Source organism: Clarias gariepinus, chromosome 25, assembly GCF_024256425.1.
Source record: "Clarias gariepinus isolate MV-2021 ecotype Netherlands chromosome 25, CGAR_prim_01v2, whole genome shotgun sequence".
In the NCBI taxonomy this organism is placed as follows: domain Eukaryota; kingdom Metazoa; phylum Chordata; class Actinopteri; order Siluriformes; family Clariidae; genus Clarias; species Clarias gariepinus.
The window spans coordinates 8,528,280-8,554,542 of record NC_071124.1 but is presented as its reverse complement, the minus strand read 5'-3'; the positions used below and the strand labels follow the sequence as shown (position 1 = coordinate 8,554,542).

Here is a 26,263-nt window from a genome sequence, read left to right as displayed (position 1 = left end):
TTTAGGGTCAATGGCAGTCGTATAATGCATTTCACTACATTTCGTACTGTGTATGTTTGTGTATGTGACAAATAAAATTTGAATTTGAATTTGAATTTAAATTCATAGATAAACAATGTAACTAATTAAATTGAAGATCAGTAATTTCATTCACAAAAAATATTACTCTTATGTATACACACATCAGCATAGGACTTTATGAATTAGTGGAAGAAACAACAACAAACAGATAAATAAAAGGTTTTTCAGATTTTTTACTCTGTATTCATAATTTATTATTTTTTTCTTGATCACTGCCTCTCAAAACACTCAGTCTTATCATGTCATATTATATGCAAACTAAATTTAGACTGAGAGTTTTCTTGCTGCCTGACAGCTTTGAAAATGTAAAAGCATGTCATCATGTCTCTGCAAAGCAAGATAGCATGTGTCTTCAAAGAATTCCTAAAGACAGCTGATTTTTACTTTGCATCTGCAGGTAAATGAATAATCGCTGCCTCAAAGGGCAACGCTACTGAGCTGGACTCCTGCCCTTAAATAATGTATTACCATGCATTAACACAGAGCAGTCAATTAATTTTAATTGAATCAAAACGTGGTATGTGACCTTTTGGCATGCAAGCCATAGTCACAAGTCTGGTGTGTGGTGGATACCCAAAGTGACCCTTTAACCTATTTTGCCATAATATACAAAAAGTATGTCTAATGTACTGATATAGTAACAGTGTGTACCATATACATGTATATTGCAACATTCCTCCTTTATGGTTTTAAGCTTGGACTCATTGCCCTTTTTTAGTGCAATCAAAAATGAGAATTCACTTTTTTTTTAGCTTTTGACCTCATTAAAAAAAAATCAAAGAATGATAGAGAAAATGACAGTGATGGGAAGAACTTCAAAAGTTAAGATACTTTTCATGAACAGCAAAATGAAATGTTAGCCTTTCCTGATCAGTTTAACAAAACATCACACTGTACATAAACATAAGTAATTGTCACTGTGATACAACATTTGGCCAAAAGTCTTACAAAACAATGGTTGTCAGTAAGTTGAAAGCCTGCAGTTGTTTATAATGACCTGTGCATGGAGTAACTTAGACAAAGACATGGTTGGCCAAGTATGATGTGTAAGATTTTGAGTCCTGACCCCACAAAAGACTTTTGAGATCAACTGGAACACATAACGTACTCTAGGTCTTTTTGACATCATTGCCCAATCACTAATGCCCTTCTAATTGAATAGGCAGAAATTTCTACAATCACATCCTATGGAAGCCCGTGTCAAAAAAAAGTTGAGTCTGTTACGGCAGTAGTGGCAGACCAACTTTGGAATGTTGTTTGGTTTACGGTACATTAGGTGCAAAACATTTTGGAGTGTGAGTGCTCGGAAAGGATGACACTAATATCAATCTCTTAATTCACTTTCATACAGTTAGAGCGTAGAGTACATAGTCAGTTCCAAGTGGGCATTTCATATTTTATACAGTGAACAAAAAATTATAGTAAAAAAACATGATAAAATGAAATAGCTAGAAGTGCTTATGAGCAATCTTCAAGTTTGGAGGTAGCTGCAAAAGAATTATTCACTCTAACTTAGTATGTGTTACTGATTAAGAGAAAGAGAAAACAACAAATACTATCCTTAGTGGGTTCTATTTAAAACATAATCACTTAAATCCCATTTACTGTATATATGCATTAAACTGACAATTATCTTGTATAGAGTACTGCTTTTACTAATTCAGACATGAAGATTTATTGCAATCAGAGAAAGAACAGTATGTTAATTCTTTATTTGATGAGATGCTGGCACAATGAAAAAAAAAAAAGGCTTTTCACCCAAATGTCTAATTAAAATATTTTCATTATTCTAACTGCATGTCTAACCCAGGATGTTAGCATTTTATTAACATAAAAAAATTTGTGAATACTTATTAAAACTGAATCAAATGTAGGTCACAGATGATCCTAAGATCCTAACATGTCCTCACTGCACTTTGCTTCTATTCACTACTTACACTTAAAAGGTGGCCATTGTACCCAGTTCCTCGAATGGATTATTGGCTGGGCGGGGGGGTTGAAGTCCAACTCCACGGAGACACTTTCAGACCCTTTGTTCTGCTCCCTCCCCCTCTAAGGTTCTTATAAAATGGCCACATTTGCCTCAAGTTCTTCAGTCTCTTCCAGACCAGCATCACCAACAGGTAAGCTGAGAGCAACTGTTTTTTTTTTGCACTGTTTTATTTTTTTAAAGCAAAACCCCAAATGCTTAGAGGCTAGACTGAAGTGAACAGGAATTTAACTTTAGCCATAGAGATCAATGTATGTGACTTTGATTTGTTTTCATGTCTTACTTTAAATTCAACTTAAGTCTTAGCAAGAATATATATCTTGTATGAACAAAAGATACAAAACCATTAGACAATTTCTACAAATGTATAAACCAATTTGGTATCGTTTGAATATCTTGCTTATTTTCACTACACAAGTTTTTTTTTTTTTTTTTAATTTGCATTCTGAAATGTAACAAACACTTTCACCTCCTTAAATGTACTCATCTTTCTTACATTTCTTTGTCCTTGCAGATCCAACATGAAGTTTGTAGCTCTAGCTCTAGCTGTTTTGCTGGCTGCAGGTAAAACATTTTACAAAGCACAGGACAAATTTTTAATAATTAAAAAGCAAAATTAATTAAAATGTACTAAATTAACTGTCCAGGTTGCCAGGCACGATTCCTGCAGGCTGACGCTCCATCTCAGTATGAGCACATGAGAGCTGCCGTGGTGACCTACCTCGATCAGGTTAAGGAGACGGCCCAGAAAGCTATTAACCATCTTGATGATACTGAGTTCAAGGATTACAAGTAAGAATATAGCTAGTATTAATTAAGTGAACACTGATCCTTGCTTACAACATAGCAAATGATAATGTTTTAGTCATCATTAATTGTTTTTTTTTTTCCCTTCTCTTTTCTGCATAGGGCACGCCTCACTCAGAGCCTGAACAACGTTGAGACCGCTCTCAAGACTGCCTCTGAATCCCTTGCCCCAATCCGTGAGGGAATTGGACCCCAGATTGTTGAGACCCTTTCTGGTGTTCGTGCGAGGTTTTCTCATGATCTGGACGAGCTGCGCAAGGAGCTGGAGCCTAAGCGCGAGGAACTGCGTCAGGTTATAAAGAAGCACCTCGATGAATACCGTGAGAAGCTTGAACCTGTGCTGAGGGAGTACTCTGAGAAAAACAACAAGCAGATGGCAGAGTTCAAAGCCAAGTTTGAGCCTGTAATCAAGGAGCTGCAGGAGAAGATCAGGGTTAATGTGGAGGAGACCAAGTCCAAGCTGACTCCTATTGTGGAAACCATTCGCAACCACCTAACCAAGGGCCTTGAGGAGCTGAAGGCCACATTTGGACCCCATGCCCAGGAGTACAGGGAGCAGATTGAGGGTGCCTTCACTGAGCTGCGCCAGAAGTATGAATCTGGAGAGCTGCAGAATAAGCTCAAGAATGTGGCTGAGGAGCTCAGGCCTCAGTTGCTGGGTATCTATGGCACCCTTGAGAAGGCATTCAAGGCATAAACAAACCCATCTACCTTTTCCCCTCAGTGCAATCTCAAAGGCTTCCATTTAATTACTCTATATCCTGTTACCATCACTTGGGCCTGTAAGGGCTGCCATCACACACAGTCCCATCAAGACCTCTGCACTTTCCATAGACCACATGGTCGGATGCAAAACTGGACTGTTGTTTTCTGTCCTACAGCAACATGCCATTCTGTTGAATCTACTGTATATAGCACATGCTAAAGAAAAAATGTTTGAGAAACATACTTGAATGCTAGATGTAATGACTTGCTGTGCTTCAATGTTGTCAAAAAAAGACCAAAGAATGGCTCAATAAAAATAAAAAAAAAGATTTCCTACTGGTTTTGTTATGTCTGATGTATTTTTATTTAAAGTGATGAACTACAGAATTCATTAATTTGTTCTAAATCAGTGTACGGTCATTTAAAAAACTAGGTACATTAAATAATGCAAAACACTCATACAAATATAACTTATATTATAGATTATATTATAACAGTAAGTCCACCAGTAAGTACTAACAACTTAAAAAAAAAAAACAAGCTTTACATAAATACTCAACAAACCACAAGAAACCAATACTGGTGGTTTAACTAATTAGTTTATTAGGATAATAAAAAATAATAACTAACATTTTAATAGCAATAATGAATGAATGAATAAATAATTAATTTGCTCAAATCCCTAAAAAAAAACTACGCAAATAAAAACACAATAACCACTGTAGGATTGGACTATATACACAATTATAATGGTAAATGTTTTTTTTTTTTTTGCATGTTCTCTTTGTGCATAGTAGGTTCTTGTCTTGATACTCTTGTTTCCTCCCACAGTTTAAAAGCATGCAGATTAGGCTGATTGGTGCTTCCAAATTCCCCATAGAGTGTGTGACCAGCAATGAATTGGCACCCATTCCAGGGTGTACCTCATCTCGTGCTTTGAGTCCCCTGGAATTCACAAAATAAGCATTATAAAGATTGAATGGGAGAAAGGGAAAATAAGTATAAAGAATCCATGATCATCTTTTCACCTGGCAGAATATGGGGAGGGTCAGGCAAAGGCTAGCTGTTTAAAGAATACGTTGCACTGCTTTGCAGAGTTCAATTCAATAATTGCTCTTGGGTTTAATCTGTTTCTGAGGCTTGTGGTACAGGATTTTTATTACCCTGTAGAGTCTTCTAAAAGGCAGCAGTGTGAAAAGAAGATTTACATGGTGTGTTTTGTCCTTCAGAACACTTCTGGTTCTCCAGAGGCATCTTGATCTAAAGATGCTCTCCCGTCAAGGCAGGCAGTGTTTATGACTTTTTGGAGTGATGTCTTATCAGCTTCTAAACAGTTTGTGTACAACACTGTGATGCAGTGTTCTAGCATGTTTTCTATGGAACAGTAAGAGAAAGGCTTAAACAGCTATGTGGGCAAGTTAGTTCTTTCCTCAAAAAACGTTTTGTTGTGCATTCTTCATCAGTGCAGTGGTGTTGGCTGTCCATCTCTATAAGCTATTTTATCCACATTTGCAATCAACCACAGTATTATCATGTTGTTTGCAAATTTAATGATTCTGTTAGTGGGGTCAACAGATACACACTTCTAGGTGTACAGAGTGTAAAGGCGGGGGACTCAGCAGGCAGCCTTGTGGAGCACCAGTACTGAGAGTCAGTACTGAGAGTAGCAGAAATAGGACCCAAGTCTAATTGTCTATAAGCAGGATGACAAAAAACATTTTGTTCTACCACACTACAGCACATAAATGGGCAGAGTCCATTGTCAGTGATTTAGGGGATTTCCATTTTAGTTCTCTGGGATCATTTCTGAGTACACTAGACTTCAAAGTCTGTTTATTTTGATCAATGAGAACACAATCGTTACAGGTTTTGGAACTGTGCCAAGGTCTGCTTTAAAAGTTGGTCTTGGGCACAGTACTCATACTTGGGCATGGATAGAATCCTTTGATCTACTCAGCCATAGCTGATGAGGTAGAAAGGTGTTGTTTTTGACATTTCTTTATAAAATATCGATAAAATTAGTCATAGTGTGAAGGTTAACATTTTGTTCTCTTCGTCTCTTGCGTATAATGGTGACTCAAGTACAGCCAACAAAAATAACATGAACGCTGGCCAGCAAAAGAGAGTGGGAAGGGCAATTTCTGGGCATGGTACAAATTAATTGTGCCTAGTATGAAAACGCCTGTAGTTGGTAAGTCTGATAGGGAAGATTGTGTTAAAGGCCAAGCTGTAATAAATAAAAAGCATATGTACATATGTCCCATTCTGTTCAAGGTAAGTGAGTGAAGGGTGGTGAAGACGACGTCTTTAGTCAATCCATTTTTCCAATAGGAAAATTGATGCTGATCCAGAGTGCAGGGAAGGCTAGATCAGAAGTTCAAAGCAATTCGTTATAGCTGAAGCATATGGTTGATGTGACCTTTGGTACTGGAGCAATTGTTACTTATTTCAGGCAGGAGGGAACAATTGATTGAGACAGGGACAAGTAGAACATGTTGGTAAACTCCTCAGCTAGTTGGTATATACACACAGTTTCTCAGTACCCTGTCTCTGGGTACTCAATCAGGCCCTGAAGCTTTCTGTGTAGTCAGTGAGCTGAGCAACCTCATTATCATCTGTATCTTTACTGTGATTATTTGGACATTAGTGTCTTGTGTGTGTTTCTTCTGTCTTCTCATTTTTCTTAAAGTGTGCAAACTTACTGTTGCGCTGCCTTGCTAATAAAACATCATTACAAGGTAGTGAGATCACATTGTTATTATCTGTAGTTTTTGATGTGTTTCATGCCCAGCCACAATTGCTTGAGATTTATAAAATAGTTCTCTAGCTTCTGTCTATACTGTTGGCTGGTTTTATGCCCTTTCTCAAAACAAAACGCTAGGGTTAGGGTTAGACGTCTAACCCTAAACCCTAACCCTTCATCAAAAGCACAAATGCCAACATATATGTCAAAATGCTTTTAGTTATGATTTAACGTTCATGAACCCCATAGAAATAAAGAGGCAGTGAAAAGAACCAAACATAGCAACAGCAATCTCAATCAAAGTAATGTATCTCATCTCTTGTACACAAAAGTATTATAACGTTAATCTATCTGCTTAATTTTCTTTCTAAAATGGGATTATACATGTGTATTATAAAATGATAGTTTGTAGTATAGTTTTTCAGTCAATACTGCATTAAATACGTGCTAGTCATAGCAAGAGGTAAAAAAGAAGCAATGAGTTAAAAGGGAAACAGCAGGTTATGGTACAGTATAGGTACTGAATTTGTTAAGTATCTGACTTTGTGTTTACACAACATCCAAATTGCAATTTGCAAACTGTTCTATTTCACAGAACATATTAAGTGTCACACACACACCTGTACTATTTATGCTGGATTGACTGCAAAGGCCATAACAGATTGTAAACATGCCTTTTCTTGGCTTCAACATTTTACAAATTTCATTTATTCCTGCACAGGAGGTAGTTCCACTTCATGGGTCTTGTGGCAGAAAGAAGTGATAAAATTGGCTTGACGTGAAACATCAACTTTTGTTCAGATATGCAGCTTTTGTGTTATGGTTTACTTAAAACATGGAGGCCCAAAACTTTTCAATTGAGCTTGTGTAGTTAAATGTTTTGTTACAGACAACCTTGTGTTCCAGAGAAGATAACTTGCAAAGTGAGTAAAGCCTAAAAATGGTTGTAAACTATTCATATCCTGGATTTCGTTTTATTTATTTTTGGTGATGACAAAATGACATGGAATAAAATCAAAAACATAGATTTTAATTAGTGACAAAAACATGCTTTTCCTGATCATATATTCTTGCTGGCTCCTTGATACTATTAATAGTTCTACTCCTCCTCTTCCTCGTCATACTGTTACTACTACTACTTCTATTACTACTATTACTAATAATAAACACTTTATTTAGCAGCCATATGATACAGTACATATCAATCTTATTTAAATACAATGCAAAACTACTTCATGATGTAGAATATTCTTTTATAGTACTACTGTTGCATGCATTAAGAACAGAAGCATTCCAAGCCAAATGGTGCTGGCGAAGGACACATGCAATGTCATTAAAAAGGCAAAATATATGTTGTTTCTTGCTTCAGACAAAGCACAAACACACACACACACACACACACACACACACACACACACACACACACACACACACACACACACACACACACACAAAGTTATAGTAGTAGTATAATAATTCACATTCTGCCAAATAATAGCCTAGCACATAAGCTTCCCACACCTGGCCTTGGGAAGTGTCTATTATTCTATTCAATATATCATAGTGCTCCGCTTCCAAAAATGTTGACTCAGCTGATTATTCTATTCTATCTACTATTATACTACTGACCTCCTACATTATTGACCATTGTACCCAGGAATTTTCCAGGACCAGGTCCAGCTCACAGGGCTACTTTCGTACACAATATCCTGCTTCCTCCCCCTCGCCCGAGATTTATAAAATCACCACCTCTGTTCCCCAGTCAAGTCTGGATCGACATCATCAACAGGTAAGATTAGGACAAATTTTTTTTTTTTGCCATAGGTTGTGGGAAAATGGCTTTCACATTTTAATTAGGGTCATTTTAATTAGGGTTGGTGGTGAAAGAGTAAATGCTCTCAGTTCTTGAGCCATAGCTTGAGGGTGAATGAGAATCCTTATATAACAATATAGATGCTAACTTTGTCATATGAGATTTAAATAAGATCTTTATACCTTGGTGTATGATTTTTATATTTCTGTAGCCCAAATGAAATCTGCTTCAGTATTTGTATAGAACGAATCTATATTCTACATGAATTTTCATTATTGTCACAGTCATTCATGTAATTTCCAATCTTAACAGAAAAGTAAATAGGCTCTCAGAGCTCCCCAAATGTATTTTGCTTGTCTCCTTACAGCTCCATCATGAAGTTTGTAGTCCTAGCTTTAGGGTTTCTGCTGGCTGCAGGTAAACATTGTTTCTTAGCATTCTATTCATAAAACAAATAAATAATCAAATGACAACCAATGTCTTGCTAAAATGACTCTGCAGGTTGTCAAGCTGAGTTACTACAGGTTGTCTCACAGGTTGCTGCTCCAACCCAGTCCGAGCACAGGTCCAAGTTGGTGACCTACCTCATCCAGCTTAAGGAGTCAGCAAAAAATTTTATCTCCCATCTTGATGATGCTTTACTTAAGTAAGAGATAAATCTAAAATTCATCATTAAGTGAAGACTGACCTTTACTTAACATTTATTATTGACCTAGACCTGAAACAATTTGACAGATATTTGACCTTTTTTGTTTTATTTCTTTCCTTTACTCCATAGGGAATGTCTTACTGAGACACTGAATAGCGCTGAGATCTTTATCAAGTCTACTGCTGAGTACCTTAAATCAGTCCGTGAGGGAGGAGGACCCCAGATTGTTAAATTCATTTCTGATGTTCGTCAGAGGTTTACCCATGATCTGCAGGAGCTGCACGAGGAACTGGATCCTAAGATTGACGAGCTAAGGCGGGTTATAAAGAAGCACCTTGATGAGTACCAAACACTGATAACACTGATAGGGTCTGTGCTTAAGGAGTTCCCTGAGAATGACCACCAAATGGTGAAGCACATCAAGGCTATGTTAGTGTCTAAACCCCAATACCTTCAGAAAAATCTCACGGTCAACTTGGAGGAGACCAAGTCCAAGCTGACCCCCATTGTGGAAATCATTCAAAAGAAGGTCATCGAGGAGCTGGTGGCCATATTTGGACCCCATGTCCAGAAGTACAAGGAGCTGATTGGGTGTCACATTGACCTGTTGTTCCCTGGAACTAGCCTCGGCCACGTGGGCTGAAGCAAAAAATGGAACTTTGTTTTGTCTCTTACAACAACATGTCATTCCTAAATGCTTAATGTAGTGACTTGTCAAAAACAGCTAAAACTGGATCAATGAAAAAATGCTATTCATTTTTTTTTGTTATTTGTGGGGATCTGTCTATTGTTTAATATTTTTTAAATCAGCTGAGTCAATTAAAATGAGTCATTGAACACTTTAACACAGGTCATCGTCGCTCACTCATCATCTATATTGCTTTATCCTGTATTTAGGGTCACAGGGGGGCCTGGAGCCTATCCCAGGATACTTAGGGCACGAGACGGGGACAGGATGCCAATCCATAACAGGGCACTGAACACTTAGGAAAAGGAAATAATTCACATACAGTATAATCATGGAAACGTTACTTATATTACAGATTTGTTTTTGCAGGTGAAATTGATATTAATACGATCATCAATCCCAGAGACTACAACATTATAAACATTATAACCCTAAATCGCAAAACTTCATAGGTAGATGCTTTTGTGGTTATTAAAGGTGCAATGTGGTATCAATATTATGTTTTAATAAAAAAATGGTCATGCTTTGATCGATTTTTAATGAGACAAGAAGCAAGTAGTGGCAGCAAATTAGATCAAGGAAAAAGTGTTAAAATGAACCTTTTTAATTACATTACAGTATTGTTGGAAACCCTGGGACAGATCATAAAAACAGTACAAAATCTTCAGTTTAGAGCATCATTCGCCCTTTCCTCTACTAGATCTAGTTTCATTTTGGAACTTGACAACAGCTCCTCATAAAGGGTACAGGTATGCACTGTATAATGCCCATTCAGTTATAGTTTATAAAAGGGGTAGTCAACAGAACAAGACACAGCAAATGCAACAGCTTCTCATACACAGCGTATATCTTGTACACAAAGTTTTTTTTTTACGTTTTTGAAAAGCATTATAAAGCTAATTTCTCTGATTTACTTTCTTTCGAAAATATACTCACCGGCCACTTCATTATGTACACTTGTTTAGCTGCTTCTTAACACAGATATCTAATAAGTCAATCACATGGCAGCATTACAATGCATTTAGACCTAAAGACATGGTTAACACAATCTGCTGAAGCATCAGAATGGGTAAGAAAAGTAATTTAAAGTGACTTAGGTGGCATGGTTGTTGCTGCCAGAACTGCTAGTCTGCTAGATTTTTATGCATAACCATCTGTAGGGCATACAGATAAAGGTTTGAAAAAGGGAAAATATCCAGTGAGCAACAGCTATCTGGACAGAAATATCTAGGTGATTCCAGAGGACAGAGGAAAACTGGTTGGAGCTGATAGAACAGCTCAAACATTTTAAACTTGTAACTTAAATAACATCTTGGTACAATCAAGGTAACCAGAAGAGCATCTCTGAACACACAGATGGGCGACAGATCTGAGAAGCAGATGGGCTACAGATTTAGAAACCATACAAGGTCCAATTTCTGTCAGCTAGGAACAGGAAACTAAGACAACATTTTACATGAGATCTTCAAAATTGGACAACAGGATTGGATAAACAAGGTTAAAAAAAGATTGTCTGCTCTGATGGGTTTCAATTTCTGATGCGACATTCGAATGGTAGCGTCAGAATTCGGCATAAACAACATGAAAGCTTGGATTCATGCTGACTTGTATTAATGGGTCAGTTTCACAATTTGTGCTCCTTAGTATCAATAAGGCATAATTTCAATGACACAGCCTACCTGAGTATTGTTCCTGACGATGTCCATCCTTTCCATCCTGACCACAGGATAACATTCCATGTCCAAAGGCTAAAATGATCTCAAACTGGTTTCTTGACCCCAACCGTGAGTTCACTGTACTAAAATGGTCTTCACAGTCACCAGATCTTAATCCAATAGAGCACCTTTGGGATGTGGTCAAATGTTAAATTCGCATTATGGATGTGCAGCCAATAAATATGTAGCAACTGTATGGACCAAAGTCTTTTTGGGATGTTTAAAGGAACTTGACATAAAGAATTAAGGCAGTTCTGAAATCAAAAGGGGGTCTAGTCCAATTTTAGCAATGTGTACCTAATGAAATGGCTGATGAGTGTATTGCCATACATGCATTGCAGTAGTGATAGGTGGAACGAGAAAAATTTGGAAGAGACACACTGTGACAAAGACCATGTTTGCATAGTGTCCTAAAAATATAGAAGAACGCATCAGGAATAGAAAAATGAGTACTGTATTTATTAAGTTCATACTATTTCCTAGCCACATCCCTGTGAGGTTCTCAATGCATCTATTATGTTGTCATTAATTTCATATCACACACATGATTACACACTCACCAGGTCCAATGAGATCAACCCGAGTAATTATCGTGTCTGATCAGGTCACACCACTCTCTTACTAGGCACTTATCATATGTTTCCAGTGTTGTCACCGTGTCTGGCCTGGTTGGAATTAATACCCGGACATGTGCAATGCTTGTCATCATGAAATGATGGTGTGAGGAATTGGATCCATTATTTATACAAAATTCTCTGAACGTAACATAGATGCACTGATAATCTACTTCATGTGCGCCATAAACATGATTAGCACTTAAGAAACTTAATATGAACTTAATGCAGTCTTCTACAATGTGGTATGGACCCACCATGGTCATAGTACAAGCATGAAGTGGTAGTTGTGGAAACTCCTTGGACATCCTAGTGACATCTCAGTTGGAACATTATTCAATCTTTCCTGTCTGTGCAATATTTTTACTATGTCAATGAAGTCCGTAAGAGGTGTTAGTTAAGCCATTAACTGGTCGATGCCATCAATATGTCCATGTTCTTATTAAGTTGCCACAACATACAAATCATTGTCGCGGCTACGTGTTTTGATTTGCCTAACACATTCAAAGGTTCTAAATTGACCTTTTGAAGCGCTTTTAAAGTTAAATCTTTAAAGTTTAAAGTTTAATGTTATTTTTCTCCGGAACCAAAATGAGTAAAAATATGAAAATGGCATTAAATGCATTTTGCTATCAAACTTTTCATATCTTAATTGGTCCTTTGTAAAGACAGAATAACATGTGATAAAATAAAAAAAGAGTAAAAATAAAAAATAAAATAAAACAAATAAATAAAATAGATTTTAATAACTGACAACAACATGGATGTTAGCTTTTCTTAATTAGTATATTCTGCCTGACTGCTGGCAAACAGTGTATGTTAACATCAAGGTCCTTATGTGATACTCTTCCTCCAATTTCTACTAATTCTACTAATAATAATATGATTAAACAAAAAATATTTAGCACTATATGTCACATGTCATTGTTATTTAAAATTAATGAAATCAAGCCCCAGCTCCACCAGGTTGCCATTGTTGGGCCCGTGAGCAGAGCCCTTAACCCTATCTGCTCCAGGGACGCTGTATCATGGCTGAGCACTGACCCAAGTTATGCTGGAATATGCAAAGAAAGAATTTCACTGTGCTGTAACGTATATGTGACAAACAAAGGCTTCACTTAAGAAATCACTCCATAATGTGAAATGATAATTATTATCTATGGTGGCTTACATTTAAAACAAAAGCACTCCAAGCACTTCAACCTGAGAAACAATATTTATTTGTGGTGAAATTGTTCATTGGTGTCAGTGAACCAGTCATGTAGCTACATGAATGAATTTAAGATTCCAATATGTGCATCATTTAACTGCATTACTGACCCTCCTATGCTGGTGACCAATGTACCCAACTTTTTCATTGGCCCAAATTAAAGGAGTTTGAGGAGAGTTGAGATCCAGCTCCCAGGATACGCTCATACACCTGTCCCCACATACCCCCTAGTGTTTTCTAGTGCTCGTGAAAAGATCTTGATCTCGAGAAGCTGCACAATAAGCTGGAGCCTAAATATGCACAACTGCACCAGGTTGTGAGGAAGCACCTTGATGGAGGCACCTTGATTACACTGGTGGAACCGGCACTTCAGGACTACTCTGAAAAGCGGCAGCAGGGAATGGATGAGTTTAAGGCCATGTTTGAGCCTGTAGTCAAGGAGCTGCACGAAAAGTTAAAATTCAACGTGGAGGAGACCAAGTCCAAGCTGACCCCTATTGTGGAAACCATTCACAACCACCTACTTAGAGGCCTTAATGAGCTGAAGGCCACATATGGACCACATTTCCAGGAGTACATGTAGCAGTTAACTGGTTTCTTTACTGATCTACGCAAGAAGTATGAATCTGGGGAACTGCAGGCAAGGCTCAGTAATTGGAACTTTGAGGTCAGCCTCCACCTGCAGGCTATCTATATTAGCACTGTGAATGTGTTTAAGCCAAAAACACTTTTCTTCACCTTGTTGTGCCCACAATGCAGTGTTAAAGGCTTCCCTTTTAATTGCCCACATACTGTTACTATCAGATGGGCTCCTGATGTAAGGCCTGCCATCACATAGGGTCCCTTCAAGAACTTCGCACTTTCCATAAAACATGGGCTGATGCAAAAACTAGACCTTTGTTGAATCCACAGCAGCACATGCTAAAGTAAACATTAATATACCTTATGTTTGCTGTAATTACTTAAAATAGTTAATAAATACAATACAAAATAATTAAAAGAATGTCTTACGGAAAAAAAATGATGTCTAATGTGTTTTTATTTGAAAAAACTAAATCAGTGTAGTGTCATTTAAACTAGTGATTAAACCATTTGGTAAAGTAAATGATTCACATCTGAAAGTATGTTACGATAACAGTATTTATATTACAGATTTGTTTTTACAGGCACACTTTGTTTTAGAAATATTTTCACTGCTCTACTACGTTCACTACTATTAAAGACAATTAGTTATTAGTTAAATCATGTGTACTGGGAGCTGAGGAACACTACAACGTTCAGAGCAGGGAGACCTCCAGGTCCAGAGTTGGGAACCACAGCAACAGAGCGCATTTGGTATGTTTTGGAATGGAAGATTAGCAATATAAATCAAAATCTTAAGCAATGTTTCCAGCACCATTAAATCTATGCCATGTACAACTAAGGCAGTTTTGAAGACAAAAGCAGGTGCAACCTAGTACTAGAAAAGTGTACCTAATGAAGTGGCCGGTGAGTTTAATACCAATCGTGTATTGTGGTAGAGTATAGTTTTAGTTGTGCAGTTTGTACTTCATCAATCCAGTGTTAGTGATAGCTGAAGCAAGAGGAACAAAGTGAGGTAATGATTTGGAAGTAAAACGGCAGCTACACACTATATACTACAGTATCCCACATAGCTTTGTTATGTATATAATATGTTATTATATACAGCTACGTCTAAATCACATATTGTCCTATTTTGCAGAATATATCATGAAAGTTCAGTTACAGTATCCTGTAATACACTACATTTTAATAACTGCAACTACAGTAACTGAATGTACAAGTCCATTTTCTTGGCCTTAACATTATTTATAAATCAAATAAACTTATTTAGTTTTGCATAGGAGGTAGTTTTCCTTTACTGATCCTGTGAAAAAGGTTATGCGTTTGGGTTGTCAAGAAAGTGACGGTTTAAAATGTGGACATCACATGTTGTAGTTTGCCTAAAACATGGACGTTCTAAATTAAGCTTATAAAGCGGTTTTCTAATGTTGTTTTGTTCCAGACGGGAAAAAAATCCCAAAATGATTAAAATCATGACTATTGCGTTTATCTTGTTTTGCTGCCATGGGATAAAAAACAAATTAAAAACTGACAAAAACATGGATGTTAGGTTTTCCTGATTAGTATCTATTGTGGCTTGCATTTAAAAAAAGAAGCACTCCAATATCATGTGTGCTTTAAGTGCTTTAACCTGACAAACAATGTTGTGGTGAAAGAGTTCATTGGTCTCTGCAAGTCAGTCATGTAGCTAAAATAAAAAGTAGTTTTTTTCTGTGATAAAATACAAAGGACAAACAAAATCCTTCCCCCCAACTTCCTGATTAGAGGACATTTTACCAAATAATTCAACATCATCTTTTCATAAATGAAAGTCATATGTTATGAGCTAAAAAAAAAACACTAAAGTCCTCATGGCAGAGTATTCTCTAGGACCAAAGTTGCAATATTTTGACTTTAATAATAATTTTTTTTGAGATTTTTATCATAAAGTTTTCTCTATAGTAAAAAATATTTTAACATTCCTCTTTGCTATCTGCATTTAAATATATCAGAAGCTTGGCGTCTGATAATTTTACGATTTAGATGTGTCCTCACAGCACATTTCAGCCTCTACTGACCCTCCTACGCTGATGACCATTGTACCCAGCCCTTCCAATGTTCCCCTTGGGTTGAGGTCCAGCTCCCAGGATGTACGCTCATGCACTCTGTCCTGCTTCCTCCCCCTCGTCTAGGTCCTATAAAATCGCCACTTCTGTTCGAGCTCCCCAGTCTCTTCCAGACCCGCATCATCAACAGGTAAGCTAAGGTGGCCTGAATAGAGATTGTGGAAAAGGGCTTTGGCATTTTTCTATAAAATGATTAAAACATTAAATTAAGTTCAGCAAACTGCTTTGGGTGAATAATAACACATAGATCCACATATAACAATATAGATTCTTACTTTTTCATATGTAATTTTAAATAAGATCTTTATACCCTTGTGGAGGATTCTCATATCTTTATATTTCTGTAGCCCAGTGTCAGTAAGTGTATACCTTGCATATCTAAATTAATTAATTAATAAGTCTAGATTTCCATGGCAAGGATATCTTAAAGAGTATCAGAGGTTTTTCTATGTATTCTTTTCTTTTTTTCAAATTTAATTACAAATGGCATATGTTTGACAATGTCTTTGGGTTGTCTCCTTACAGCTTCATGATGAAGTTCCTAGCTCTAGCTTTAGCCTTTCTGATGGCTGCAGGTAAACAGTTTTTTAGCACCCTACAACTGTTGCATACTGCTTACAAATGTAAAGAACAAACAAATGACAAGCATCTGCATGCTAAAATGACTTTGCAGGATGTCAAGCTGATGCACCACCAAACACTTATGAGCACGCCAGGGCTGCCGTTGTGACCTTCCTCACCCAGGCTAAGGTGTCTGCAGAAAAAGTTATCGACCATCTTGATGATGCAGAGTTTAAGGATTTAAAGTAAGAGATAAACCTAACATTCATCATTAAGATAACACTGACCCTTTCCTGAAACTTCAGCAATATCTCAAAATGAAAAATGATTAAGAAACCTTTACTGTTTTTTTTATTTAATTTTTTCTTTATAGGCCTAGACTTCATCAGGGCCTGCAGAACATTGAGACCTATATGACGTCTGCTGCTGAACAACTTGCTCCAGTTCGTTCAGGACTCGGACCCCAGATTGCTGAATTCATTTTTGGTGCTCGTGACAAGGTGAAGCATGATATGGAAGAGTTGCGCAAGGAGCTGGAGCCTAAATGGGAAGAGCTGCGCCAGGTTGTGAGGAAGCACCTCGATGAGTACCGTACCCTGTTGAATCCTGCACTTCAGGACTACTCTGAAAAGCAAAAGCAGGTGGTGGAGGAGTTCAAAGTCAAGTTTGAGCCTGTGGTCAAGCAGCTGCACGAGAAGTTCAAGGTCAATGTGGAAGAGACCAAGTCCAAGCTGACCCCCATCGTGGAAATCATTCGCAACCACCTTACCAAGATCCTTGAAGAGTGGAAGGCAACATACGGACCCCTTGTCGAGGAGTACAGGGAGAAAATTGAGAAGACCGCTTCTGACCTGCGCACGATGTATGAATCTGGTAAACTGCAGACGAATCTCAAAACTATGGGTGAGGAGCTCAGGCCCCAGATTATGGCTATCTACCATACCATTGAGAAGGCTTTCCAGGCATAAACACTTTCAACCCCCTTGTTCCTTGTTTTGCCCACAGTTTAATTTTAAAGGCACCGTAATTGCCCCTACATCCTGTTATCATCAGTTGTCTCAGGGTCTCTCCATGACTTCTGTACTTCCATTCACCACATGGGCTGATGCAAAAACTGGATTTGTCTATTTTCTGACTTCCAGAATGCCATTTCTTTCAATCTAATTTAGCAAGCACATGCTAATGTAAACATTTCATGTAACATTCTCATGCTTTTACTGTGCTAAACAAATGGCTCAATAAAATACAAACTGCTCCATGTTAATTTCCTCGTGTCTCATGTGTTGCCTTTTAAAACAGAAATGTAGCTTTGCCCCTGCCCAACTATTAAAACCAGTATCAATAAAACTATTAATTAACAACTAAATGCAATATGGAATGCACATGCATTACTAAAATATAATTCATACTACTGAATATTTTGTTGCAGTATAAAATAATAATAATAATAATAAAAATAAATAAAATAATAATAATAATAAAGACCAACATGTAACCAAGTAACACGTAACAAATAACCAAGTTATTTTGACTCTGCTTAAAAAAAACCCCAATAAAATAGAAGTTTGAAATATTTACACAAGCATTCACAAGAAAGCAATATTTATGGCGTTGAGTAATTAGATTATTAGGATAATAAATCAAGACTTGACAAATTATGTCTGGCTTTTTTGTTAGTAAGATGTTTTTATTAGTATTAGATGGATTGGGCAACCAAATGAATGCCCTCCGGCAAAGCCATATATGTCAACACTTAGCCATAACCTTGCATCATGGTTCTTTTGTTCAACCTTTAATATTATACTCTTTAAATAATTATTACCTCTTTAAAACCAGTAAGTCAGAGATGATAAGATTGCAGTTAAAATATTTTTTTTGTGTGTGTGTGGCAAATACAGTATAATATTATTCCTTTAACAGATAATGTTGTATTTTATATTATATTAAGGGTGCCTATATAAATGCCTGTAAATAAGTGTTTTCTAAAGATTTTCAACATATTGCAATGAGCTCATTAATTTATTGTAAACCTGTGATTTGAAATACAGTCATTACTGTCAAATTCAAATTTAAATTTTATCTGTCACATACACAACCATACACTTTATAATAAGTGGTAAAATCCTTATATAAATGTTTGTGACCAAGAAAAAAATATATAGAATAGAAAGGAAGAAAGATATAAAGGAAAAATTAAGAGAAATGTACATTTAAAAAAATGGGATAAATGTAGAAATCTACAATTTACAATTTACAAAGGTAATAAATGACACAGGTGCGGCTGTTATAGAATCTTGTTAAAGCTGTTATAATCAACACAAATTTAGTAATTTTTTAGTACAACATATATTTAATATTTATACTGATATAATATTTATACTTTGAGTAAAACTTCAACTTTTTATAACTGTTAAAATAAAACAAATCATGGTCATGGATTCTGCTCTGCCTCTCATATGTGGGACATTATTATTACGTGATCCATTTTATCTGCCTGACAGGCCCTCCAGGCAAACTAGAGGTCAGTTTATTTAGCACAAAGCTAAGGGCAGAGTTGAAATCCATGGGTCAGAGGGTGTCATAGAGCACTCTTGTTTCCTTGCTTTACCTTTCCACCAGGGACTAAAACTGCAATTGGCTGTACGTTGAGTGCTGGCAATGGTTTTTAGGGACATTTGATCAATTGGCTGTGACTTACATCTATGGATAATGTCCTGTCTTCACTCAATATTCTAAGGCAATATATTTGTAATTAATCTGCATCTAGTCTCTGTTATGTTGTCTCAGAGGATCAGTATGATGTCAGTGAACGAGGTGTCGAATTATGTCCTAATTAGCATCTTGAAGTGTATAAAAGCCAGCCAACAGAGCTTGATTTAGCCTAGCTGGTTCAGTGGCACATTAAAGCTCCTTCATTCTGAAGAAAATTCAAGCGTGCCATATAAACAGAAGCCATGATGGACGGTAAGCTGGACTGTGTCAATATGTTGTTCAATACCAAAAGTATCGCTTGCTTTATGTTCAAATTCTGTCATTTTGTTTTATCTGTACCCTAGTTTGTGAACTCATGAAGACATGTTCAAAGGGCTCATCGTGCCTTCCGGAGGACACTGGCCCATGTGCCAAAGCCCCTCAGGTTGCAAGGATTAAAGTTCAGCTGGAAACATACAGGCTTTGGCAACAGTTTGACCAGCTTGGCACTGAGATGATAGTTACAAAAGCTGGGAGGTTGGAACAAATATTTCATCATTGCAAGCAACTGCATGTGCATGTACAACATTATATATACACTGTATGTAGCGCAAAATTTATTGGTTGGTTCGTCTGAATTCTAGTAAACAGTAAAACAGACACAAAATTAGTTTTTGGCCATAATTTTCAAAGTCAAAATAAATAGTATAATATAGTTTTAATGACTTTAATCCTTAATTAGGTGAAGACTCACATTTGTTTGGATTTGTATATGTTATGTATATATATATTTTTTTTTTTGCCATTTTGCATGTTTTTGTGCCTTTACCTTTATGTCCTAATATAATACATTTTAAAAAAGTTAAATGCTTAAAAATATATATTTCAGATATTTTTTATTGGCACATTTATTTATACCAAAAATAAAAATAAATTAAATAAAAAAAATATATACATTAATATGCCATATATATTCCCTCGACTGGTAATAGGGTCTTAGAACAATAATTTTCCATGGAAAATTCCATGGATGTTGTCAAATATGTTTTTTGCTCCCAATGAAAGGCTATATGGTAACTTCACTGACCTTGATTTGCAACAACAAAATGACACCAGTAATTTTTCATAACGTAATCACAATAGAAATGTGTTCCACATATGCTGGTTAAAACAGTTATCTACAAATATTTATACTTTTTCTCACATAGCATTACCATGCTTTGATGAATCTGCTGGACACAATCCTAATTATGGATAATCATAATCCTAAAGTTCATGTCTTTATTTCTGTCACAGTTGTAATCAAATCTTTAATAGAGTTTTTAATGCTTTAAATTCCACACATTTACTTGTGATTGAGGCATATGCAAGAGGAACATAGTAAGTATTTATACTGTTACCCCAAAAAATATATGGTTATAATTGAAAATCTCATTTAATCTCAGTAATACTTAAATTGTATAAAAAAAACTTAATTATTTGTTTTTTATATGTTTAATACAAGGCAACGTAGTGGTTGGCACCGTGGCCTCACACATCCATACACAAGGGTTTGATTGCCACCTTGGTCTGTGTGCAGTTTGCATGTCCGTGCATGTTTGATGGGTTTCCTCCAGGTATTCTTTTAAAATTTACCATTGTGTGTGAGTTAGTGTGCATGTGTAACCTGCTTTGTGCCCTAAGTGCCCTGGAACCTTTTGAGAATCTTTACAGTTTCTTTTGCTTTTTACCTAAGGTTCTGTGTAGAACCCGTAGAAAGCACCAGAGACCATCACAAGAACACTTGAGGGACTATAAAGTATGCAATCATTTCTAACATGAATATGTTCCTGTGTGTGTTTCAAAAGAAGGATGTTTCCTACATTTCAAATACATATCACAGACATGGACCCTACAGCAGAGTATGTCCTCCTCATGGACTTCATTCCAGTGGATGACAAGAGATACAGGTACTGGATTCCTAGAGATGATGGGTCTCTTTAGTTGTCTTTCTGATTTACTGTTCTATGTACTACATAGAAAAGAGAACTCTTGCTAGGAAGCATAAATAATCCAATTATCCAACCCTTTGGCAACCTTTTGTTTAGAACCAGGGAAGACAAAATAGGCAGCAAAACTTTAGAATTTAGCAGTAGTACAAAAAGACAGCTATTGTTCCTATTTTAATAGGTTTTTATGAATTTAACGTACACCTCTGTGTGTGATTCACCTTATATTTTGTTGAAATGCATTAAGTTCAAATCTGGAGGTCGGAACAGATGTGTGAATGTGTGTGAATTTCCCATAATGAATGATTCATTCATCTTCAGGAATAAGAACTAAAACCAGCTTTAATCATCTGTACTAGAAAGCGTTCATGCAAATAAGTGCAACGACTTTTTTATTAAACAAAAATGGAGAAAAACTGACTTTTTTCACCTAACAAGTGTTTTTCAGGAATTGTTTTTCATTATCACAAAAAATATTGTTTTATAACTTTATAAAAGCCACCCCAAGCCTCTTTTGATTCCTTTGAGTATCTTTAATTTTTTTTTAACCCAGTCCTGTATATATGACCATAAACGGTCCCTCTGACCATCTGCATAAAAATAATTAAATTCATTATTTAATTCGATTTTTCTGATTGTCTTTGCAGGTACGCATTCCACAGCTCTTCATGGATCATGGCAGGCCGTGGAGATGTTGCAATCCCAGGAAGAGTGCACTTTCACCCAGATTCGCCGGCACGTGGGGCCCAGTGGATGAAACAAACTGTCTCCTTCGATCGCCTCAAACTTACCAACAACCTTCTGGATGATAACGGCCATGTAAGATACGAACTTGAAACTCAAGTCAACATTAAGTATATGTAACCGACCGTGTATAAAATTGGTGTGCATGTGTATTTGAATCGTACAGATCATCCTGAACTCCATGCACCGCTATCAGCCACGACTGCATATAGTGCTCGTGGATCAAAGTAGAGACAGTCAGCGCTCTGCTCACCGCAACTTCTGCACTTTCTCCTTCCCAGAAACGCGATTCATTGCCGTCACCGCCTACCAGAACCACAGGGTAACTAAGAGCCAATTCCAGATTTTCAGTCCTTGTGTTAATGTTTGTCTTGGCTGTGTCTCAGACATGAATAGAACGTCAGTGTAGTTAATAAAATGTTCCTTGGCAGTAGTTATAGCTGCAGTGCAAATGATATGTTTCTACAGTATTAATGAAGTTATTTTTACATGTTGTTGTTTCTGTAGTACCAGTTAGTTCTCTTGTGTACCAAATGCTACACATCTTTAAATCTTTAAATAAGCCTACTTAAACCAATTATAAACAAATTACAAATATACACTACCGTTCAAAAGTTTTAGAACACTTTCTAACTTAATGATGGTTCCTGATTTTTATTTCTTTCTACATTGTAAAGGAATGCTAAAGGCGTCCAAAAAATGCATTAATCCCCTTTGAACAGTTGATATTGAGATGTTTCTGCTACTTATGCTCTGTAAAGACTTCATGATGCCTCTAATCTGAGGTGCTGTTAATTGGTCATTCTTCAGGCTGATAACTCTAAATGAACTTCTCGTCTGTGGCAGAGGTAGGTTTTGGTCTCGCCCTCCTGGGATGGTCTTCATGAGAGCCAGTTTCATTATGGTGCTTGACGGATTTTGCAAATGCACTTGACAATACTGTTCTTGCAAGAACTATTACAGAAAGGCTGACCTCTGTGTCTTAAAATAACAAATAACTGTTGTTTTTGTTGTTGTTAAGTAATTACCTAATTCTATATGTATTATTTTATAGTTTTGAAATCCCCAGTATTGTTGTAGAATGTAGAAAATAAATCACTAAACAAAATGAAAAGACATTTGCAAGTGTTTCAAAACTTTTAAATGGTAGTGTATAATATATATAATCAATCAAATACTGAGGTTATAAATTTTTTTTAAGGGCACTCATTAAAATGCTTGGAAATTTCACATTTAAAATTTTTTTAAGACTTTTTTCCAAGACTTTGCTGATTATTTAAAAAAAAAAAATCTTTATTGTCATTTTTATGTCGCAAATCAAGGTCAATGAACTTGCCATATATGGTTCTTTGCCCATCAAGTCTAATAATCACTTGCCAGTTAGTTAAAGGGCAAACAAACATGCTCACACACACACTTACTGTACATATCTAGGGTAATAATAAAATTATATATGTACATAAAAAAATATATATTTTTAAAAAAGCTAAAGGGACATTTATTTATAAACAAAAATGGTGGTGGGGGATTTTCTACAAATATTTTTTTTGTGGTACTGATATTGGTAATCCATTATCCAATGAATTATAAGTAATCAAATGTGGTTCTTTGCCTGATTAGGGTTTAAAAACATTTATGCACAGTTCTCCAAGGCAAGTGCTAAAAACAGTACAGACAAGCTATGACAAACATCATTACTACCTTCAAAAAAAAACATGTTGCATATAGATTTTATTATGTTGGTTGCAACAATTTGCAATGTTTTACAACATTAAATGCAATGAGAAATATGATAAAATTTTTTAATAAATAAAAAAAAAACAGATGTTGTGAGATAAGAGAAATATACCACTGATACTCTCAAGACAAAAAAACCAATGCATTCAAATACTGAACTGGTTGCTTTTCTAATCTAGTCATGGCTTGTATGGTGACTTTTACTTCTACATCATTTATTATTATTTATTCTGTATCAGTACTTTTATGTGACCAAAGTTTGGGCCAACTCTAGTGCTGGAGCAGGAAACATTATGGTCCATGCTACGGTGGTGTATGTCTGAAACCCACTAAATGTGGTTTGAGTCACTGGAACATAGTATGTCTGAAAGACCCTGTTCTTAACACTGTCCACCTGTAATAATAACCTGAAATGGATAGCAAAATTCAGGCCTTAATAGGGCCTTACAATTTTCAATTCAGAGGAAAAAAATGAGGTGGAATAAAAGCAAAAACCAAGTTCTGTTTATTTTCTTAATTGGTGTATTGCTTTATCTGTTTAGATCACACAACTGAAAATAGCCAGCAATCCTTTCGCTAAAGGCTTCCGCACTCCAGATGCTAATAAATGGTATGTCCTTCTCCTCCTTCACAATCCAAATACTCTCATGTTCATGTTTAGACTAAGGTCAAGTTGATGCATTTCTCTTTCATAATCCATAATTACCCTAGAATCTGTGAAATGTTGTAAATGTGTATATGCTTATTTCTTATCTTTAATTAAATTAAATTCAATTTTATTTGTATAGCGCTTTTAGCCATTTTCATTGCCGCAAAGCAGCTTTACACAGTCAAAAGAATTATTTAAGTTTGTATGAAATGTGAATTTGTATGAATCAAAATGGTCAGTTTTTCCCTTCTGATCTTTACTTCTGGTTATTTGTCCAAAACCTACTCTTACATTGCAGTTTAAAACAGGTCAGGGTTAGGCAAAGACTTAAGCCCAAGTTGCACTGTAGTATATTCTAAAGTGGCCCTGTGTTTCTTGGACAGGTCTGCAGAAGGGATGTCTCACCTCTCTCGCTCCCTTTTGCCCTTGCACCCTCAAGAGAGCATACCACACTCAGACACTACTCCTAAAGAGCAGAGGACAACAGAGAAACAGCATGTAACCCGTAAGTCCTGGTATTTTTAAAGATCCATGTAACTTATTCCTATTAGGAAAAGAAGAATATAAATCGTAGCTAATGTTAAATGAGGAGAATGCTTAGAGGATGAAATGCAGTGCAATGTGAAGATGATTATTTGCCTAAAACAATATGTCCCCAAGTGTTTTATGTCTCAAATACCACAGCAATTTACCAACATTTAGCACAAATTTTCCAAAATGAAGTCAAAACCGGACTTTTGATTCTGCAGAGAATATACTTTAATGCTTAATATTCATGGGAACGACTGCAGTGGACTTCGATCCACTTCAAACAGGATCATCATTCACAGACATATGGCCTTTATTAAAATGTTTGCACCATTTAAACTTTTTACTGCATCTAAGAGTCTCATCATTCCCCTGTTCTTGAAGTCTTCCATAAATGTTAGTTGGTTTTACACCTTTCTTCACAAAAATGTCTTGAAAATGGTTGCAGTTAATGTTTTGTCAGTGTTTTCTGTTATTATACATTTTAAATGTACTAACTGTTAAAAAGGTCTGACATTGGAGACTTCTTCAAATAAACTGTCATTCACAGACGGAGTGACCAGTACCACTGAGAGAAAGAAGAGGGGGAGACATGCTCAGGTCCACACTGCTCCTATTGTCCCTCTGGTTCATTACCAATGGGATGGTCTTCGGAGACCAGAAAGAAGCTACCTTCAGTAAAGAAAAGTCAGTGTGTTCATCCTAAACTTGCATTGTACTGTTTTTTTTTGTCTTATAATTTTCTAATAGTGCATGATGTGTGTAATGAGAAGTTTTTGTCTGCCTGTATTATTCTTTCACTTTCACGATTGTAATGATTTACAATAAACTGCTGCTATTCTAATTTGAATTAACTGTGTTAATTGTGTTTTGTAACACGTTTTAGAAGTACCTAAAATGTCTCAAATATAGGGTATGGATAGGGGATAGGGTGGCAATCCATTGCAGGGGACACAAACATACACACACTCACAGGCTCATTCACATACTGTCCTATGGGTCAATTTGGGAATGGCAGTTATCCTAATATATTTTACCTGGGATTAGTTAATATTTTCACTGCTGAAATAACAGCGCTGAAGTGGTATACATTTATTTTACCATGCTGCAGTCCTTAAGACAAAACTTAATCCTTATCTGATCAATTTTTTTGATTTCTCATCTGTGATTTACTCTCTGATTACAGAACAGAGAGTGTATTTAACTGATGACCAAAAAAGTACAACTTAGCGTAAACAAGGCATTTTATGTCTTTGTTTTAATAAGTTAGGAAGAGAGTTCTGCTGTATGGAAAGACAGGCAGACATGTACATGGGCTTCAACCTGAAATAAAAATATCACTGATTACAATAAAGCTGATCAGATTATTTTTAGCTTTAAGCTAAACGCTTTTCCCATCAATGACAGGTACTAACACTAGTTAAAAAATACACCTGGCCTATAAAATGTAAAATGTTTTTGTTACAAACTTTTGGCACCCAAGTACTTCTTGGGCAAATTACTTTCACAGAACCCTTTACAAATGCAGACACAGTATTACACAGAATAATAGACATAAATCGAGTTGTGGTTTTATGGGTGATAAAAGACGTCATAGCAGAAAGGTCAGACTGGTTCTCATTTTAACAAGAACTCTTTACAACCAAGGTGAGCAGAAAAG

General features: G+C 36.2%; 2 protein-coding genes and 1 pseudogene across 2 annotated transcripts; all 3 read left to right on the top strand.

Annotated features, from left to right (window-relative positions):
- The first annotated feature begins 2,189 nt into the window (after positions 1-2,189).
- On the top strand, positions 2,190-3,922 carry apoa1b (apolipoprotein A-Ib). The gene is made up of 4 exons (XM_053486857.1): positions 2,190-2,204; positions 2,586-2,635; positions 2,719-2,863; positions 2,981-3,922. The coding sequence occupies exons 2-4, from the start codon at positions 2,593-2,595 to the stop codon at positions 3,573-3,575; spliced, it is 783 nt and encodes a 260-aa protein (XP_053342832.1). The 5' UTR covers positions 2,190-2,204; positions 2,586-2,592; the 3' UTR covers positions 3,576-3,922.
- Positions 3,923-8,498: 4,576 nt separating this feature from the next.
- LOC128513431 (uncharacterized) lies at positions 8,499-17,530 on the top strand (annotated as a pseudogene).
- Positions 17,531-19,185: 1,655 nt separating this feature from the next.
- On the top strand, positions 19,186-25,453 carry LOC128513309 (T-box transcription factor TBX10). The gene is made up of 8 exons (XM_053487044.1): positions 19,186-19,230; positions 19,323-19,494; positions 20,805-20,906; positions 21,593-21,764; positions 21,856-22,011; positions 23,969-24,036; positions 24,459-24,580; positions 25,154-25,453. The coding sequence occupies exons 1-8, from the start codon at positions 19,221-19,223 to the stop codon at positions 25,282-25,284; spliced, it is 933 nt and encodes a 310-aa protein (XP_053343019.1). The 5' UTR covers positions 19,186-19,220; the 3' UTR covers positions 25,285-25,453.
- Positions 25,454-26,263: the final 810 nt, after the last annotated feature.

What these genes read in the sequence shown, in the direction of transcription:
- apoa1b (XM_053486857.1), top strand. Translation starts at nt 2,593, where the DNA reads ATGAAGTTTGTAGCTCTAGCTCTAGCTGTTTTGCTGGCTGCAG. An exon ending in AGCTGTTTTGCTGGCTGCAG is followed by an intron (nt 2,636 to 2,718) that starts GTAAAACATTTT and finishes TTAACTGTCCAG; the next exon opens with GTTGCCAGGCACGATTCCTG. An exon ending in ACTGAGTTCAAGGATTACAA is followed by an intron (nt 2,864 to 2,980) that starts GTAAGAATATAG and finishes TTTTCTGCATAG; the next exon opens with GGCACGCCTCACTCAGAGCC.
- LOC128513309 (XM_053487044.1), top strand. An exon ending in ATAGTTACAAAAGCTGGGAG is followed by an intron (nt 19,495 to 20,804) that starts GTTGGAACAAAT and finishes GTGTTTCAAAAG; the next exon opens with AAGGATGTTTCCTACATTTC. An exon ending in ACTCCAGATGCTAATAAATG is followed by an intron (nt 24,037 to 24,458) that starts GTATGTCCTTCT and finishes TTTCTTGGACAG; the next exon opens with GTCTGCAGAAGGGATGTCTC.